Raw genomic sequence first — 20,361 nt, forward strand, 5'->3', positions numbered from 1 at the left:
TTTGTTGACAAGCTGCAAAGATGATGATATACAAGATAAAACCTGACACAGTCTTGATACCCAGTATTACAAGGCTGCACTCATAATCCCACACAAACACAATTTACTTGTCAATAAAAACAATGAAAGCACTAAAAATCAACAGATTCTAAATAAGTCGTAGAACCATACTGACCAAAGGACACTTCTTAAACTCCTCCCATGTTCTTACCTTGGAGCTATATGTCCTTCACAATCTACTTAATAACAGGGTATGTAGATTGCATGCAACTGCTTTCACCAGCTAGATCTATCTATTCCAGCTTCCTTGGAATTCATTTTTCTATTCCTTCTGTTTCATGCAACTTGATGAAAACTTTTCAATGGGTGGTCAGTATCAACAAAGGAATGTCTTGACCTTTTTCTGGATCTTCTTCCTGCACTTGATGCACCTCTTCATCGGTTCGGCGCAGGCCTTACACACCAGCCTGTGTCCACAGGGAGTGAACACTATGACTCTCTCAGCCTGCTCACACTTTATACAAAGGAGTTGCTTTTTTAACATTTGGTTTTCTTCCTCAATGACTTCTGGATCAACATCTGTTAACAATATATAATAAGATCGATGAACATACTTCTACTGGAAGCCCACTTTGTTTTCTATAAATAGGCTCTAGCTATTTACAGACATTGATTAATAATTCCTGCAAGGTTTGTTAGGTTTTTTTTAGGGGGTGGGGTCTTATTTGACTTTTAGAATTTCATTTCAATCATTATGATTATAAACTATGATAATTCTTTTTTCCCGTAATTTTTCAAGATCCAAGTACATGTACTGCTTCTTTCCATAATCTTAATCATATAATTTTTTTTCTACACCTTCAAATTGAGATGACTTTATGTAATCCACCTCCCCTTCCTCCCCCCCCCCCCCCAAAAAAAAAAAATCTGATAGTGTAAATGCCAAATGCCTTACCCGAGTCACTCTCTGAAATAATAACAAAAAAGATAATTAGTACAAGATACTTTCTATCATTCACTTCATTTATTCTCCCTAAATGTCTAGGGAATCATTATTTGTATACATGTTTACAATAAATCAATAAAAAAGTGTTTACTTAATGATTAAAGAATAGGACTGAGTTAACAAAGCCTTTATCAACATTTGAAGTCCTCCTCTCTCCGAGTTTGGTCAATGATACAATTTTGAAACCCACAATATCAGCGGCTTTGAAATGTTCATATAAATATTTTTGGAGTTTACACACCTGAGTCTGCTTTGTAAATGTCTGGGAGTTTGGAGGTCTGCTTTGAAGTACTAGACTGAGCTGATGTTTCAGGGGGAAAAGTTTCTCCATTATCCTCCATATCCAAAAGAATGACTAACAATTCACCAGCATCAAACTTACTGTGACCTACAGTAAATACCAGATACAATTATGTATCAATTTATGATACACTCTGTTTCTCTTTCGAAAACTTTAGTCAATGAAGAATTATTCCTCAGAATACCACTAAATCTTAAAATCTGAACTTTTCTAACAAAGATGAATGTTGCCAAAAGTTTGAACCAAACTTTCAAATTAACAAAAATAAAATAAAGTAAGAGGTGAACACCAAACGAAATCTACCTTTTTCTGCCACAAATTTATCGATGACATATTGAACTTTGACCTTGGAGTATCCCATGCCTAGTACACTTTGAGCTGCTGGAGAGTTGAGCGGATTGTTGTCTTCCTCTGAGGGCTTGGCTTTGCCTAACATGAACATACACACAATATTATAATCAACCCCTCAACTAAATCACCTGGCACTGTTAATCAGAAAATTAATCATTAAAACTTTCACGTTACAAACAGAACTGCTCTCCCCTTTTTTAGTTTGATTTTTAATCAAAAACTTTCACTACAGCCAACATCATAAAGAAAATACGGTAACATAGTATAAATGTAATCTGGCTATTGCCTAATAATTTATCAACAGGTATCAAAAATCATCGCCAGAAACCCTGGATTAGTCTCGTATAAGCTAGCTTACTGAATAAGGGCATACTCATTGAACTTTTATCTTTTCATGAATATCTTTTATGAACATCAATCACTAATGAGAGACCTACACTTTAGTTCTTCAATTGGCAGCATAAAAATGATCATCTGTAGATAAATGATGCATGCAGAGCATTAGAAATAATTGGTGAAAATTCCTTCATGCTAGTGTGAGGAAGCCAATAAGATTTGGTCATGAATTATTCATGAGTACCTGGAATATTCAATGAGTTGGCCCAACAGTCAGAAAGCATATGCCTGACTTGCCCAGGGTTTGCAATGCTGATTAAAAGTCACACAATAGAGCAATCCTGTTAACACTTCTCTAGAAATATATTTTTAAGAGGCAGTAATCTTCAACTGAAAATTTTTGCTGAAAACAATTCCTACCTGAGACATTGTATCCTGATGCTGGAGGAGAATCTAGATTACCAGCTCCCTGTAAAAAATAACATCAACATCGCCTCCTTAGGCATATATAAATTTATTTCAGAAAGGAAAGGAAAGAAAGAAGAAAGCAAAACAATGCATTAGTTATCTTTTTGTTGTGCTAAAAATGACCTTTTAACAAACTTTGTATCAAAGGTAATTCCGTATCAATATTTCACCCTAAAAATATCTTCAGATTGACATCTTAGATATCATGGACATATTCTTGTTATTTTGTGTCATATTTCTCATGATTTATTGCTTCTAAGGTACAAGACATGTACTAGATATATTAAACATGTTAAACATTTGCAGTATTGGCATTAAGCAACTTACAGAGCAGACAAACACAGCAAAGAAACAAAGAACAACCATCTGACACACGGGTCACATAATCAAATAAGAATTCAAAAATGTAAAAATATACACAACTAGACTCTTGTTGCAAAAGCAACAAAAAGGTCTTCCGTTTTGATATACATGAATCAATTAAACCGTAGACATTGCTTCTCTCACATAGAGAAAATAGTTGATATGACAATTATTGTGAATGATATATCCAGGCGTTACTTCCATGTAAAACAACGAGATTGAAAAAGAAATCAATTTTTGAAGTACTCTCTTTGACGACCGGAAGTAATGCCGAACTAAACAAAAATTTGTACAATCATAAGTCAATCTTTCCTCAAAGTTTGGTTGTTAACATTTCTTCCAAGTCTGAAATCTCTTTGAAACAATAGTTTTTGTCTGGACACGGGAAACAGAACGAACGGAAGTGATTAATAAAAAAAAAGCTGGTATTTTTCGTACATTTGCTTAGCGTACATCACTGTTTATCAGGCTACATGAAACACCCAAGAAATTTAGTTAAACTTGTTAAAAATATGATTTATTTGAATCCTTCCGGTGAAAACCGGAAGTGACAGTTGACAAAATAAAACCCGCTAAACATAACATCAATCAAATGTCTATCATTCATGAAAGCTTTGTGTCTCAATCACTTACAGTGACAAAAATCTTGCGGGCATCAAATTTGTAAAAAGAAAAGCTACATAGAGATATTTGAGATATCTCACCGGAAGTAACACTTATTTGAAAATTTAACATTATAAAGATGACACATCTAAGATTGTATACTGATATATTCATTCCATGTAAAAGAAATAAATAAAGAAAAAACGTAATTTTTGTAGTGCTTCCGGTGACGACCGGAAGTTACGCCGAACAAAACAAAATATTTTAAAAACATGTACCGTATTTTCCCGACGACTCGTCGATGCGGACGACTCGTCGAATTGCCCATTTTTACCCAAAATTTTAACAAAATCCTATGATACGTCGATCTCAGACCATACGTCGTTCTTATCACTTCAAAATGGCCTATAAAACTGCAGTAACATTATCAGTGTATGATGCCACGATGTCACCGATATTGCTACCAATTATTATTAATGCTTAACATTTAAACAATTACGCTTTATACTTATGCATCAAATTTTCAAATACCGGCAACTTCTACAAAGTCGCTTGCATTTTAAACAATTCCCGATATCGCGTGTTATGCAAAACTAAACTTACTTTGTCAGAAATATTTTATTCCCAAGCATTAAAATAAGTATCCACTCTGACTATCGCCAGTGTATTCGCCATTACGTAACCAGCCACCTGTTGACTCGGCGCGTGGTCAATGTTTGTTTAACAATTTCCGGTGTCATAAGCATGCACCTGTCTCGTGTCGGACTTCAAAGGGGGATCTCAAGTGCAGAAAGCTTAGCAATTACTATGATTTGATGAAACTTGTTTACTTTGTATCCAGTAATGCAGTTACACGCTATTGTTTTACATAGACACTGTTAGAAATAGATCGATCATTTGTACGACTTGATAATGACTATATACGACATACATACGTTTCCTAAAAAAATTATATAACAATAATCAAAGAATTGGACAATAATTAATCAATGAACTATAATCACTCGTATAACGGTACTCTTTATATACACAGGGAGTGAAATTGCCTTAAAGACCTCAGCCTTAGGGCAAGATTATTAACACAACCGGTGTCAGCCTATTGTATAAACAGTAGTATTGATAATTGCCGATTATGTATTTTAAGATTGAATTTGACCATTAAATATTTCTGATTTATACTTTCCACTAACAACTCTTTACAAATAAATAATTAAATTTAAAAAAACATCCCCCGGACCTACTGCAATATTTTCTTCCATTCAAACTTGGTTTCAATTTTACTGCGCAATGTTATCTTCCTACTAGTGATACATAGAACCATGTGACGATGTGTTTATAAAAACGGAACGGTAAAACTTTTAATTGATTAAAGACAATGTAACATTTTTTAATAACTGTTGTTATTATTATGTATTTAAGCGTTGACAGATGAGTGAAAATGATAATTATAAAAGATGAACAGTGAATTCAACAACGTAATTTTCAATCACACAGCCAACTCAAGATGATTAAATCCAAGATTTTTAATGCTATTTTAAAAAAATTTCTGACATCGAGCCTACGACAAGTCGAACAAGACGATAAGTCGGGTGCTCTGCTTCAGAGGAAAAAAATACCGACTAATCGTCGGAAAAATACGGTACATATAAAGATCCCACAAAGTTTGGTTGTTCAAGTCTTTACTGTTTTTGAGATTTCGTCGAAATCAGGTTTTTGGTCTCTGGACAGGAAACGGGCAAACGGAAGTGTTCAATGTAAATTGTATTAAATATTTCTTGTATACTTGCCATTTGTACATTATTTTTCATTTATCTAACTAAAATATATCAAAGGAAAACAGTTAAACTGATAAACAGCTCAATTTTTTTAACTCTTCCGGTATGGACCGGAAGTGACGGAAGACAAAATGAAACCGGTTAAACACATCTTCAATAAAATGTCTATCATCCTTGAAAGTTTCGTGTCTCGATCGCTTATAGTTTCTGAGATCTCGCGGGTACAAAATGTGTTTTTAAAAAAGCTACCTGAGATAATTGAGATATCTCACCGGAAGTAGAAATTTTTTGTTGATATTACATCGCAAAGATTTCCTATGTATAGATTTATTCTTATATATTTATTCTATTGACAAAAAATTTGATGCGTAAAAAAAAATATTTTTTAAGTGCTTCCGGTGGCGACCGGAAGTTATAACGAACATAACAAAAGTGTTTAAACACATCTACAGCTATAGGTTTATCATCCCACAAAGTTTGAATGTTTAAGTCTTTACCGTTTTTTAGATCTCGAAGTGACAAGCTTTTTGTCGCGGGACAGGAAACGGACGACCGGAAGTGAATTTAGAATATTTTTAATTAAAATTCTCTAGATCTTTTTATTTTCTGTCATTCCTGAAAATTTTATAAAAATCCATCAAGACATCTCTGAGAAATTCACGGGAGAAAAAGGGGAAAAAAAAAATAATAATAATAACTAGACTCTTGTTGCTATAGCAACAAAAAGGTCTTCCGTTCCTTATGTATTAATCTGTTAAGTCCATTTCTCTTGTAAACAGAAAATGGATAAAACATATACTGAAAAAGAATTCCAAAGAAATAAAAAAAAAACCAAAAAGACAAAATGTCAATTTTTGAGTACTTTTTGTGACGACCGGAAGTTACGCCGGATCATACAGTACATAGTAAACATATCTTCATACATTGTTTTGTCTTTCCTCGAGGTTTTGATGTTCAAGTTTTTGTAAGTTATAATATCTCTTTGAAAAAAGGCTTTTAGTCTCGGTACCGGAAACGAACAAACGGAAGTGATTTAAGAAATTAAAAGTAGATATTTTAGTACATTTACCTACGGTACGTTTCTGTTCATCAAATTAAGTAAAATATTAAAACAAATCTAAAGTTAAAAAAAAACTTCTATTCCTTGAACGCTTCAATTGAGAACCGGAAATGACGTACGACCAAATGAAACCCGTTAAACACATGTTCAATCAAATGTTAATTATACATGTAAATTTTGTTTCTTGATCTCTCACAGTTTCTGAGATCTTGTGGGTACTTTGTTTTTTTAAACAGAAGGCTACCTGAGATATTTGAGATGTCTCACCGGAAGTAGAACTTTTTGTTTTTTATTTATGATGTATATATGAACTTTTGTATTTCTATAGCTTAGATGTTACTTCCATGCTAATTAACCAAATATTTTTAAAAAATCAAAATGGGTGTACTTCCTGTGACGACCGGAAGTTACGCCGAACAAAACAAACTAATGTGAACCCATGTACATACATAGATCTATCATCCCACAATGTTTGGTTGTTCAAATTGTTACCGTTTTTAAGATCTCGTCGAAATAAGGTTTTTTGTCTCGGGACAGGAAACGGACTGACGGAAGTGCGCATTGTAAATTGTATTAAATATTTCTTGTCTACTTGCCTTTTGTACATAATTGTTCATTAAAATAACTTAAAATATCAAAAGAAAACAGTTAAACTTATAAACAGCTTGATTTATTTTAACTCTTCCTGTGTGGACCGGAAGTGACGGAAGACAAGATGAAACTGGTTAAACATATCTTCAATCAAATGTCTATCATTCATAAAAGTTTCATGATTTGATCATTTATAGTTTCTGAGATCTCGCGGGTACAAAAAGTGTTTTAAAAAAGCTACCTGAGATATTTGAGATATCTCACCGGAAGTAGAATTTTTTTGTTGATATAACATCGCATAGATAACTTATGTATAGAATTATAGTTCTATGTTTATTCTATGGAAAAGAAATTCAATGCGTAAAAATAATTATTTTTGAAGTGCTTCCGGTGACGACCGGAAGTTATGACGAACAAAACAAAATAGTTTAAACACATCTACAACTATAGGTCTATCATCGTACAAAGTTTGGTTGTTCAAGTCTTTACCGTTTCTTAGATCTCGAGGTGACAAGCTTTTTCGTTGCGGGACAGGAAACGGACGACCGGAAATCATTTTTGAAAAAATGAAAAAAACGCCTAGAGATATTATCATTCTCTTTCATTCCAGAAAATTTCAAAAAAATTTATCCGGCCATCTCTGAGAAATCTTGTGGACAAAAAAAGGAAAAAAAATAATAATAATAATAATAAAAAACCTTACAATCACTATAAGGTCTTCCGTTGGAAACGGAAGACCTTAATAAGAAAGAAAGAAAGAAAAAACCTAACAATCACTATAAGGTCTTCCGTTGGAAACGGAAGACCTTAATAACAGGCAACTATGGTATTTAAATCTAACATTTTATCATTGAATATTGACCATTATCAGGTACCGTACTCTGAATTTAAGTAAATTTAGACACTCACCGTCTCATACATGTATCTCTGCTGTATTTCCTCAATAAACTGGATGCCTTTGATCTTCATTACAAACTTGCAGAAAGGGAACCAACGGGCATGCTCAGTCCATGGATCATCACCTAGCAAGGGGTAATAGGACATGCTAATTTCACCAATACAGAGAATTATGGACATATATCCCAATTACATGTACCTAGCTTACATGTGCAGATTTGGGCAATATCAGCATCATTCTGCTTTTTCTGTAGTTGGGGAAGGATATAGTCTCAAGATAAAGATAAGCTGTACATTGGTGTTTACAAGTCAACAACAAGAGACCCATGGGTTATAATGGTCACCAGAACATTATACAAACCCCTCAATTTTAACACTTGAATTATCCAAGTTGAATAATGAGTTGTTTATTCTGACTGTACTAAATAACTTGCACAAAATACAACATTTGAAATACCGAAATAAAACAAATATGCCTCCATTTTTATGCCCTATGGAATTATAGAGGGATCAAGTTTACTAGTAAATGACTTAATAAAATGACTGAAGAGTAGTGTGATTTTGAAGATCTCCAATGATTTTACCTGGTTCCCATTCTCGTAATCCACCATCGCAGTAGTGACAACGCACAGCATCCTCTTCACCTGTAAATTTGAATAAATATTATGTATGTAATATCAAATGCTTGTAGAGATACATTATTGTATTCATATGCATACATCTACATAAAAACCATAGAAAATTCATGCAGTTCTGTAACAAACCAGTTTTCATTTTCACATCCAAAGTTAAAAGTTTTGTGGACATCATCATAAATATATAGGAATTTTTTAAAACTAATAATATGCAAGCAATTATTTCTATTATAAGCTAACATTTCAACAGGGAAAAAAGTTATTCATACACTATAAACTTTATTCAATTCTACTAGACTTTGACCCGTGCACGCACGGGTTGACATTGCATATGATATCAGGCATTTACAAAATAGATACATCGAAATACCGTATATTGTTGACATTTGCATAACCAAACTTCAAGCCTACAATAATGCTATTAATTTCACTACACTCGGCTGAGTTGGAATAATCTAACTGTGTCTCAGGGAAGGCCAAACCCACAGTTAAAATGCCTCCTATATACCCGTAATGTAGCAGAAAATTGCAGAATCGCTCCAAAACGATTTTGGAGAAAACAGAGACATACATTAGATAACATTTTATTTATGTCTCTGGAGAAAATTAATAAAGTTGCATTGCAAATAACAGTCAAATTGTTCAGAACATGTAAATACCTTTCTTCGAAAAGTTTAATTCTATAACTGCAAAATTCAGCATATTTCAACAACGTTTTTACATCCCATGTTGACATTCGAAACTCTCGGGATTTTTTTATAGTAAATGCACTGTGTAAGAGTTATCTCCCATATTTTCTTTGATGAACAGAAAAAAATTCCAATGAAAATTAACACGCATTTGTTTTATCGTTTCCAAGTTTATCCATGTAAATGTGATATTGTGGAAACATAAAATAAAGAGCCTCCCCTGGTTTAGTGTGAATGTATTGCGCATGCGCAAGATTGTAAAATCCAAAAAATTCAGATGATTTCCGGAATTTTTGGAGGAATTTTCGTTGATTATTAATTAACGAAGCTTGGTTGAGAAAAAATAAAAACAAATTGGTAATCTTCAAGTACCAATGATGTTTAAAATATATAAAACAAAAGACAGTACTCTTCCGATTTATCGGTATTAAAGCTAAAAAATTCGAGTCTATTATTTTAATATAGTAGTATAGATTTGCATCATCTTACCTGTGAAATAGAATCCTGCTTCTGCTACTTGTTTTGGAGTCTGGGTGTTTGTTGTTGGCCAATTTGTAAATGTTTCAAATCTTTTACTCAGATTTTGCATATCCGGAGTTTTTGGATTGTAGATCTAAAGATCAAGAGAAAAATCTATTACAGGATTAACCCATATATATATATACATTTTTCAAATCACATAATGTTTTACTTTTTGTCACCATGTATTCTTAACAAACTCTTTTCTTGTGAAGGTGCATTCCAAAAGTTTGGGAAAAGTTTTCATACATACTTATAAATCATATTATAATTTCCACCTGCAATCTGTTCTTTATCATAACATTAAAATTACAAGTACTTGTATATTGCTCTATAAATTAATGCCAATCTCTAAATTACAATAATGCATTTACATGTAAATCAACAAGATGAGAAATCATTATCAAAACAAATACAATTGTGTGCACTTGTATCAATTTACAGGTCAATCTCGATAACTCGAACTTCATGGGACCATAATTATATGCTTGATCGGCCGCGTGTAACACAGCAACCACTTTGAGTTATCAAGAGTGAAAAACAATGAAATATGTATAACGGGACCCAGGTTTCACTTCGAGAGATCGGAGTTCGAGAGATCAAGAGTAAATTTACTAAGTTATATAGAGAAAAAAATCGGGACCGTGAGTTCACTTCGAGAGATCAAGAACTTCGAGAGATCGAAGTTCGAGCCATAGAGTGTCACCTGTATAAATAAATAAAACAAAACTATACAGACCTTTCTCCAATCCTGTTGTACATGGTTAATGAAATCCTGGCCTTTCATCTTTTTGAGATATTTGCAGTGAGGTGAATGTCTTGCGTGCTCTGACCACGGATTGTCCGTTTCATCCCACTCTGCCAGTCCAATGTCGCAGGAAAAGCAGCGGACTATATCTTGCTGCCCTGTATAAAAGAACCCACACATCACCAAATCCTCTTTGCTTTGTTTGTCGTTCAGTGGCCAGTTGGAGTAGGTCCTGAGTCTTGCTTCTACTGTTTTGTACTCATGGTGTCTAATGGAGTAGGACTGGTCTTCCTCGGGCAGTGTGGTACTAACGATGGGAGATATCTGTTTTTCGCTGGTTTCATTCGCCGTTATAGCTTGGTTTGGAGAAATTTCTTCCTCTTTTAAAATAGAAGATGAGCTAATGGGATCCCCAAACAAGGAACTAGGCTGAAGGCTACTTTCGCTTAATATTGGCATATAGCTTAGTGAATCAGGGGTCTCTGTCTGAATAGGGAAACCTGAAGCCTTAGCAATGCTCCCTACTGAGTTACCAAAATTTGATTGTGAACCAAACCCACTGTCCACTGTTTTTGAATCTGCAACATTTGAAAAAACGCTTATGTTCTTTTTAGCAGTTTGATTAGGCATCTCATTTTGGGAGTTAAAACTGAATGATGAATTGGAGATGTTTTTCTCATTTATTTCTAGACGATTGATCTCTGGCAATGGATTTTGAATGTAATCCTTTTGAATGGCACTTGCGGTGTTTAACAAAGTACTGTCCATTTCACTTTTGGGTCTAAGGAAAGGAAATAAGAAACCACCTGATTGCTCTTTCTCTCGTTTCTGCTGAAGAGCATGAGGACAGTTTTCAGACAATCTTAGATGCATGTTTAAAACAGTGTCATTTCGAAGTTCAGAACTTAGATCCCCTATTTCAATAAGAAGCTTGCAAGCATAGCAAGCTACTCCCCTCCGTTGAACATCATAATAAAATCCTGAGTCCACAAGACGCAATGCAGACACAGGCGCGCTCAAAGGCCAATCCTTAAACGATGCGAGACGGTTAAAGTTATTCTCCATCATGCTATCCACTTCCTGTAAGACAAATGAGGGATAAATGAAACAATTGACTAAGGGAGACATGCCAAAATGTTTAAACAATGATAAATGTTCAAATCGGCAGTCATCAGGCATGTGAATACGATCTGGTACAGCTTTTTGATGAAAATGAAGCTTCTTTGGCAGAATTTCCTTCAGAACCATTGTCAAGAAAGGCAATGCCACTTCAGTATTTGTAAACTGTAGACCAACATCTTCTCTCATAAGTCGCTTGCTTTCACAAATAGAAAACAGAGGGGGTCTCGTCAAAGGCGGAACTGCCGTACTTGATGCTTTCTTTACCACCGTCATTGGCCAGTCCTCCGAATTTCCATTTAATGCCATTGATATTACAGAGACTTTTTCCATTTTTAATTCCGAATCGATCTTTTTAACTGTTGATTTTTGTTTTTCTTGTTCCTTTTTGTTTCCTGATATTTGTCTACTATGTTTTGCTTCTTCATTTTGGTTTTCTTCCTCTAACTTATTCCTGGCTTGGTACAGTTTTAGATATCCCTTGGGTAGTTTCCTTGTTTTGCAGCTAGAATCCACTCGATAGAGCTCAGCCTTATGAATTGTATTACTACTGACATTTTCTTTTATAACATCTTCAATATCATCACCTGGACATCTTAATGTTATGCTTTTATTTAGAGAACTTACATTAACCTCAAAAAGAGTCATATATTTAGACAAGTTTTTCGTCTTATTGCCTGAATAAAACGATACATCTAAATATCTCATACCAATGGTAACATCTGAATATTTGAGCATTTTTAGAGATTTTATTACATCTTGTGGGGAATTAGTCCATCTGATCATATTATATAATGCTACGATGGGTTTATCTTCGTTTTCTAAGAATGACAAAAGTTCTATTAGTTTGGGGCTATCATTATAACCCGAGTTATTCTCATGAATAGATAATGCAGCAATTTTTTCAAACTTTTTCTTAGAAATTTCAGGTTTAAAACACAGAATATAAATCTGATCTGACGGATGTGAATTCTCGATTTTATTTGTAAGCTGTTCATTTCCTTCAATGGAAGCTTTCAAATCTATATCTCTTTCTAAAGCAGGCTCCAAATCTCCACTCTTGTGTTTTATAATTCCCTCTATGACAGACTGGCTTCCGGAAATCATATCACTCCCATCACGGATTTGATCATTAATTTTGGGAGTTTCAAAAGGTGTATCCCTTTGGCTTGCCTGAATTAAAAGAACCTTCTGTTATATTCTTTCAATTATATTTTTTAAGAGAATGGGGGTCAATGGTAAAATTTGTGTCAATCTAATAAAAATTAAATGCACCAAACAGTGGCATGCTTACAGGATGTCATGTTAATAGAATGAACTTTTGATTACATAACTATAACTGGCCATATAACTCTTTATGATCTTTATGAATGGATGGTGATTGGCCCTTGTTTGGTGGATTTTGTGGGGCTTCTCACCCAAGACTTTATATCCTCAATCAATATCACAATTCAGAAACAGGAAAGATAATTCATCAATGATGCAAATAAATCTACAGAATTATGGCTCACTTATTCCAAAGTATTGCACATTTGCACTTTCACTGAAATATATAAGCTAATGGAATTATATTTTTTATATGAATTCATGTTCAAGTTTCTCAGAAAAATCTTAGAGCATGACATGTTTCATTATGAAAAAATTATTTTGAAGTCTACATTTATCAAAGAATGTATCACACAATGGATATCTATATCAAAATTTTGTGGGTTTTTTTTTTTGGACACTATTTATCATAATTAAAGATTATAACCAATTGAACAGCTAGATAAGAAATTCAAGGTATGACAACCTACTACAGTCAAACCTCGTTATCTCAAACTAGATGGGACTGGTTAAAAACTTTGAGATATCCAAGTATTCAAGATATCATGGGTAAAATACTTATAGTTTAAGTGGTTGGGACTTACAAATCACTTCGACATATCCATTGTATTCAAGATATTAGTGTTCGAGATACCGAATGTTCAAATGTATTTTTGCATCACATATATGGTTGCTGTATCTACATGTAGATCTATTTCAAGATAGTGTATAAAAGCTTACATTGTTAATCTATTATCCTTATTCATTATCATAACTCAACATTCCTCTTATGTAACGAAATGGTGACATTTGAGAAGAAAATGGAGGAGATTCAAAACAGCTACCTCTATATTAAGATTAGAGTATTTAAAATAAAATTAATGTGTTTAAATAATGTTCATGTGTCATCAATAATTAGGTAACAATGCTGCTGAACATAATGACACTGACCTGCAACAGGCTATCACTTTCCTCACTGTACACCATATTGGATATCTTAGTACTTGTTTAGAACATACTTTGTAGATTTTTCTGTAAAAAAATAAAAAAGGTCTATATTACATGTATAGTTGCAATAATGTAGCCCTCTCCTCCTTCTTTATGTAAAAAAGTCAAAACTTTGAACAAAATCACACTCAAAGAAACATAATTATTCATATTTTCATCACATTTTACTTTTGTCAAAAAGATTTGGACAACTCAATCTGTTTTAAAGAAAAACAGAGAATTTTATCTGTTTGCTAACATGCATTTAACATGTATTTACTTTTATTTCCTATAGTCCAACATAAAAACTAATAACACATTCAGATACATATCATAAACTCACACACTGTAGAACTCTATCCAAGTTTGAGAAGTAAAAACTTGCATTATTTTAATCTTAATTTTTTTTCTTCTTAATTCTGGAAGTCTGGAATATAATTTGTTTTGCCTCGGACTAGAATGTCGCGACGTCATTGGACGAAAAGCGTCACGTGGCTGCCTTACAAATTTCTTTAAAAGGCAGGCGTCAACATTTATAGCGCAACATGGCGGACGTAACGTTATTTGAACTGATTTTCTACACAAACGTTTGTTTACATATCAAACTTTAGGTCCTCGACAAAACAAAACACTTATTAGGTTTGCTACTGACTGTTTAAAGAAATTTGTGGGGTCGGTAAAGTCCATAGAAGGCTCGGCTCCGCCTCGCCTTCTATGGACTTTACCGACCCCACAAATTTCTTTAAACAGTCAGTAACAAACCTAATAAGTAATAATATATAAGCTATAATGGTGTGCAACGCATTACTTTTGCCAGGTGCAATTCTCAACAGTGCACTATTGTTATGGGTTTTTTTTCGAATATTTTTACATGTTGATAGTTTACTTAATGCAATGGCGAGAAATGGTCCATTGGGAGAATGGCATGAAGTATAGTTCTTTAAGCGAGTCAGAAAGTACCGGTAGGTCCATGGACGCTTGCCATCTTTTAACAGTAGTTACACATCGTAATGGAAGTACATGCACAGATCTGGGGGAGGGGGGGATTCCTGCTAAATCATTTCTTTACATTATAAAATCATTATAAATATTACCTGGCAAAATCAAATAACCTGAAAGTCTCGATTACTCCATTACGATGTGTAATAATTGTAAAAGATGACAAGGGTACATTGACATGAGAAAACAAAACTTGTCCGTTGGAGAAAACGTATCCCAATTCTTGGGTACATTTTCTCCTGGGTTAGTTTTCTCTTGACACCTTTTTATTACAGTACATTTTCTTTTAAGTTTTTTTTACAAGTACGAGGGGAGGAAATACCCTTTATTCGGTTTATAAAGGAGTGGAGTAATAGGCGCATGGTTATGCGTTTTTCAAATACTACTGACACATCTTGTGACTTCAGCATGAAAAAATTGCATTACGTCCATGTATACATAGAAGGTGGGAATCCCCTTTACTATAAATAAATCCATTTCATGACTTTATCATTAATTAGGTATATAAAACAACTGAACAAAGACCGACAAAACTATCATACTTGTTTAAAAAGATACATTCTTATGTTTTCTATCGTGATGTGTAATTTCACCACTATAAGATGATTCATAAATACAATCAACTTACTTCTCTTGAGTTGTAAACCTCCATCTTGGTTTGTTGCAAAATGTCAGCGGTATCCGTACAAATTTGGGGCCCGGTGTTTTCGGAACTGACGTAATCACGATAATTATAAATATTCTTCACGGACATGTAGTTCGGAAATATAACAAGATTAATAAAATCATTTCATATTTTTAGATTAGTCAATAAATCTATTAACACCTATTTCCGAGTGCATTAATGTATCCACTACAACTATCAGTATCTTATAGAAATATATATATCTCCCGAGGTCCGCATCAGATTTCAAAAAGATTTCTCTATATAAATAGAATCAAATATAAAAAAGAAAGAAGATAAAACCGCTTGAAAAGGATCAAACATTTCATGCTTTAGGCATATAGTTGTAATAAAAGTAAAACAGTTTTTTTTAATGACAGTAGGCTAAACATTGCCAATGGTAAAATAAAATTAAACAAAACCACAGAGAGAGAGAGAGAGAGAGAGAGAGAGAGAGAGAGACTTTATATTCAAAAGACAGTTTTAAAAATACACTTTGGGACAGACAAACTACAGCTAGGTATTGAGCGAAAAAGGTATTGGGCGAACGATAGTTATGGCGAACAGACACTGGGCGAATTTACATGCAGACCCAGGCAAACTATAGTAGATTAATTAGGCTATGCAAACGAACTCAATACCTGGAGATTTAAAATGGGAACTATTTATATCTTTTCGTCATTCAGATAAATCGCACAATGTTTAAATGTTATCATCCGGGTACTTTCAGTTTATTTGCAAAGCAATTTTTTTAATCTTTTTGTTATTTTGGGCCGTGTCAAACGTAGAGCGATAGAGGGGCGTTTCAAAACAGATAATCTGGACTTTTTTTTCAATTTTTTTTCAAATTATGTCGTTTTGGCACATATCGAGATACATGTATTACAAATGTACGTAAAAAGTCACGGTGTGGAAGCAGAAACTTGGGACAGAGTATAACTAACTATACCTTGTCACAAAACAGGACTATGCCATGGAATTCCCCAACATATTTACACTATTTACTATGTCAATGGTTCAGTATTAGAATTCACGTCTGTAACAGAGATACCTCCATTGGAGATTACCCAACCTCATGGCAATGACTAGAAGTTGGCATAGTCACTGGCTGTACAATCTCAGTCATACTATTCGCAGCAGCTATGAACCTACTGGTGAAATCAGCAGAGAAAATGAGTAGAGGCCCATGGATGAGAGCAGGCATACGTCAACCACCAGTGCGTGCATTCATGGATGATATGACAATCAGTACTAAGACTGCAGTTGAAGCAAGATGGACACTCAAAGAAATAGAAGAGCTTATCAGTTGGGCGAGGATGAAAATCAAACCATCAAAGTCTAGAAGTGTGGTACTGAAGAAAGGAAGGGTGACAAACTACGACTTCCAGCTTGGACAGGAGATAATTCCATCAGTCTCAGAGAAGCCAGTGAAATGCCTTGGGAAGTATTTTGATGACACACTGAGGGACACCAAGAACACAACCAACACCGTAGAACAACTACAACAGTGGATGGACGCGATAGACAAAAGTGGACTGCCAGGAAAATACAAAACATGGATATACCAGCATGGAGTACTCCCTCGGATTTTGTGGCCTTTGCAGGTGTACGATGTACCAATGTCCCGGGTAGAGGCTATGGAGCGCCTGACTACAAAATTCCTTCGCCGATGGTTAGCAATACCACAGTGCTTTAGTAGCGTGGGACTCTACAGTGTAGGGACTAAACTACAATTACCGCTATCATCTCTTGTCGAAGAATACAAGGTTACCAAAGTGCGACAACATCTAACACTTAGACGGTAAAGATGAGAAGGTGCGCGGAGCCAGGGTGAATCTAGAAGCAGGCAGGAAGTGGTCTGTTCAAGACACGTTCCGGGAAGCAGAGTTACGCCTGAAGCAAGCAGACATTGTGGGAAATGTAGCAGTCGGAAGACTGGGCCTGGGAACAATTACACCAACCAGATGGGGAACAGCAGGCAAAGGAGTGCAAAGGAAGCTAGTGCAAAAGGAAGTCCGGGTGATGGAGGAAGACTCAAGAATGGTTAAAGCAGTAGGCATGAAGAAACAAGGAAGCTTGGTGAATTCGGAAGCAGTAAGGCAGAGGAAAGTGACCTGGAATGATATATGGTCGATGGAGCCAAACAGATTGCAGTTTCTCCTAAGATCAGTATATGATGTGCTACCAAGTCCAACAAATTTGGCAGTATGGGGCTTATCTGATGACCTAAATTGCAAACTTTGTGGAAAACAAGCAAATTTGGAGCATATATTGTCATCATGCTCCGTAGCATTGTCTGAAGGCCGGTATACATGGCGGCATGACCAGATACTTTCGGTGCTTGCAGACTCTCTCGAAAAAGCCAGGAAGAGACCACCACCAAAGGACAAGCGGCTCAAGTTCATCAACTGTGTAAGAGCAGGAGAGAGGGAGAAGATAGGCAGCACTGGGGATGGTAGAGGACTTCTTGGCACGGCAGGAGACTGGCAAATGCGAGCTGACCTGAAAACCAGAATGCAATTCCCAACGGAAGTAGCATCCACCAACAAGCGACCCGACATAGTGATCTGGTCTTTGGCAAGTAGGCAGGTCATTGTAGTGGAGCTGACAGTTCCTTGGGAGGAGAGAATGGAAGACGCATATGAGCGGAAAATGGGAAAATATCAGGTGCTTGTGGCAGATTGTCAGGAGAGGGGGTGGAGAGTATGGTGTTTCCCAGTGGAGGTTGGCACGCTGGGCTTTGTTGGACAATCCTTGTTGCGAGCCCTGAGAGTCATCGGAGTTATTGGGTTGGAGAGAAGACAGCTCATAGAGCGACTAAGCAGAGAGGCAGAAATATCATCGTTATGGTTGTGGAGAAGAAGAGAGGGACAGTGGGGAAGACAGTGAGAGACAATTGTGAATGTAAGATCAGTTCACAGGCGGATAGCTGAATGGTCCCGGGCTGGGAGCTGATCACCCCAGCTGGCGCACCTCTGGAGGTTGTAGTGGACATTCATTGATTAACGAACATACCGGTATACATGTAAATGTATTTCATTGAATAGCTCGTTCCCTATTCTTTTTAAGAATTACCGGTATGTTTAGAGTAAAACACGACTCATACTTCCAATAATTTAAAACCAAGATGTCAATGTACATGTATCGTTATTAATGAATATTAATCAGATGCACTTTAGGGGCCCCTTCTTTGATTATAGTGAGAATGAAGGTTAGTTCTAAACATAAGGATGGGGGATGCATAAAAGTATAACACTTTCTATTACTTACTTATTAATCATTTATGTTACATGCTACAAACCTTGGAAAGGGAAATTTTTTTATAGAATAAGCGGTAAATCGGTGGCGGATTCAAGGAGTGCGCACCCCGCCCCCTCCCCTAAAATTGTCACAATAAAGTTAAATCATACTTCTTCTGGCAAAGAAAATGTACAACTTACGAGTCTTGAATTATCTTTTTTTGGAAGCTCGTGGGATTTCTCTACATATTAGACCGATTTCAATGATGTAGTATGAAGAAAACCGGTGGGTTCAATTGTATAACGAGCATAGAAAACCCAATTTGGTTATGCTGTCCTTGTGTTCAAATGTGACCAGTCACTCACCCACCTGTAAGTATTTGTTTATACTAGCTAGTGTTTTAACGAGTCTTTAATGGTTATTATAATATAAGCTGGCATAGTTATTTTTTTTTTCAAAACTTCATTAATTTACATTATCCCATTGAATTTCATTTTTAATCTGAATAATTTACAGCCATTCGAAAGAAAATAAATAAATAAAAGGAAATGTTTCTTATATTTCTATAAGACAGAAGGTTTTGGTAACTGCAGGTCTTAGATCTACAAACATTCATTTTTTTAAATTAATTTAAGTATACCGGTAATCACGAGGACAAATATCACAAAAGTCTATTTGAAGACTTCATTTTATCCTACAAAACCTCAAGAATCCAGGAGCTTCCGGGGTCGGCTTAGCCCCCTGGGTCACCAACAGGGCTCTTCCCCGGACCCAATGGGGGCTAAAAGCGGCCCCCAGACCTATACTGACGCCCCCTTTAACTTAAAATTTTGGATCTTCCCCTAGTACTAAATATTTTAAAGAGGAGTCAGTGTATGTATGTATGTGTGTTTGTGTGTGTGTGTGGGGGGGGGGGGGGGGATGGGAACTACTGTCTTTGGAAAATATTGACTTTTAAAAATCGCTTTTCTCTATAGTGTTTAAAATGCTGTTTAATTTAGAACAATTTTGTACAAGGTTCATTTATTTTTATTTCGAAATATCAACACCGTTAAAAATAATAAAAGCCTATTCTGAAAGTTAATAAAAAGCAATCTTACTTGGAACAAGAGGCCAATGGGCCACATCGCTCACCTGAGGAACAAAAGGTATGATAAAATCAGCTAAATGGAGTCATAATACAAACTATCTGGACAATGTACAATGATACTTGTAGATCTTGTATAAATAAAGTCCATTTTACCCCTGGATATTCTTATGTTTATAATAATTAGTCCCTTTTCTAACAGGATGATTTTATAGTCATATCATATGTTGAGTATTGCAGTTCTCAAAAAGATCCTTAACAATCGTTTATATATGGGATATAAACCTACATCAAATTCTGAACCTTCTTGTGAGGCCGAAGAATTGTCCTGGGGCCAAAGTCTTAAAACAATTATAAAGAATCATTTGGCTGATTAGTTTCTGAGAAGAAGATTTTTAAAGATTTACTCTACATACTCCTATGTAAAACTTTGACCCCCCCCCCCTATTGTGGCCCCATCCTACTCCTGGGGGTTTCGATATTTTCACAACTTTGAATCTACACTACCTGAGGAAGCTTCCACACAAGTTTCAGCTTTCCTGGCTGATAAGTGTTTGAGAAGAAATCTTTAAAGATTTACTCTGTATAGTCCTATGTAAAACTTTGATTCCCCATTGT

At 35.2% G+C, this 20,361-nt stretch overlaps 2 protein-coding genes across 3 annotated transcripts; one reads left to right on the forward strand and one right to left on the reverse strand.

Moving 5' to 3' along the window:
• Positions 1-211: 211 nt before the first annotated feature.
• LOC105321986 (putative inhibitor of apoptosis) lies at positions 212-15,437 on the reverse strand. Of its 2 annotated transcripts, none has more exons than XM_034477296.2 (11): positions 15,381-15,437; positions 13,718-13,798; positions 10,334-12,634; positions 9,565-9,688; positions 8,336-8,395; positions 7,764-7,876; positions 2,415-2,463; positions 1,611-1,736; positions 1,248-1,394; positions 956-967; positions 212-579 (listed from the first exon to the last, which is right to left on the reverse strand). In XM_034477296.2, exons 2-11 carry the CDS (start codon positions 13,751-13,753, stop codon positions 377-379), a joined length of 3,171 nt encoding a protein of 1,056 aa, XP_034333187.2. In that variant the 5' UTR covers positions 13,754-13,798; positions 15,381-15,437; the 3' UTR covers positions 212-376. The 2 variants fall into 2 exon arrangements, with proteins under 2 accessions (XP_034333187.2, XP_065926708.1); XM_066070636.1 differs by having other exon boundaries at positions 10,334-11,422; positions 15,381-15,423.
• Positions 15,438-16,558: 1,121 nt separating this feature from the next.
• LOC117690947 (uncharacterized) lies at positions 16,559-18,305 on the forward strand. Its single transcript, XM_034475797.2, has 2 exons — positions 16,559-17,111; positions 17,215-18,305. The coding sequence occupies exons 1-2, from the start codon at positions 16,559-16,561 to the stop codon at positions 18,303-18,305; spliced, it is 1,644 nt and encodes a 547-aa protein (XP_034331688.2).
• Positions 18,306-20,361: the final 2,056 nt, after the last annotated feature.

The sequence above is a fragment of the Magallana gigas genome, chromosome 9 (genome assembly GCF_963853765.1).
Source record: "Magallana gigas chromosome 9, xbMagGiga1.1, whole genome shotgun sequence".
In the NCBI taxonomy this organism is placed as follows: domain Eukaryota; kingdom Metazoa; phylum Mollusca; class Bivalvia; order Ostreida; family Ostreidae; genus Magallana; species Magallana gigas.

What these genes read in the sequence shown, in the direction of transcription:
- LOC105321986 (XM_034477296.2), bottom strand. Translation starts at nt 13,753, where the DNA reads ATGGTGTACAGTGAGGAAAGTGATAGCCTGTTGCAG. An exon ending in AAAGTGATAGCCTGTTGCAG is followed by an intron (nt 12,635 to 13,717) that starts GTCAGTGTCATT and finishes CTTTTAATTCAG; the next exon opens with GCAAGCCAAAGGGATACACC. An exon ending in TAAATTTGTGGCAGAAAAAG is followed by an intron (nt 1,395 to 1,610) that starts GTAGATTTCGTT and finishes TATTTACTGTAG; the next exon opens with GTCACAGTAAGTTTGATGCT.
- LOC117690947 (XM_034475797.2), top strand. Translation starts at nt 16,559, where the DNA reads ATGAACCTACTGGTGAAATCAGCAGAGAAAATGAGTAGAGGCCCATGG. An exon ending in AGCAATACCACAGTGCTTTA is followed by an intron (nt 17,112 to 17,214) that starts GTAGCGTGGGAC and finishes TCTAACACTTAG; the next exon opens with ACGGTAAAGATGAGAAGGTG.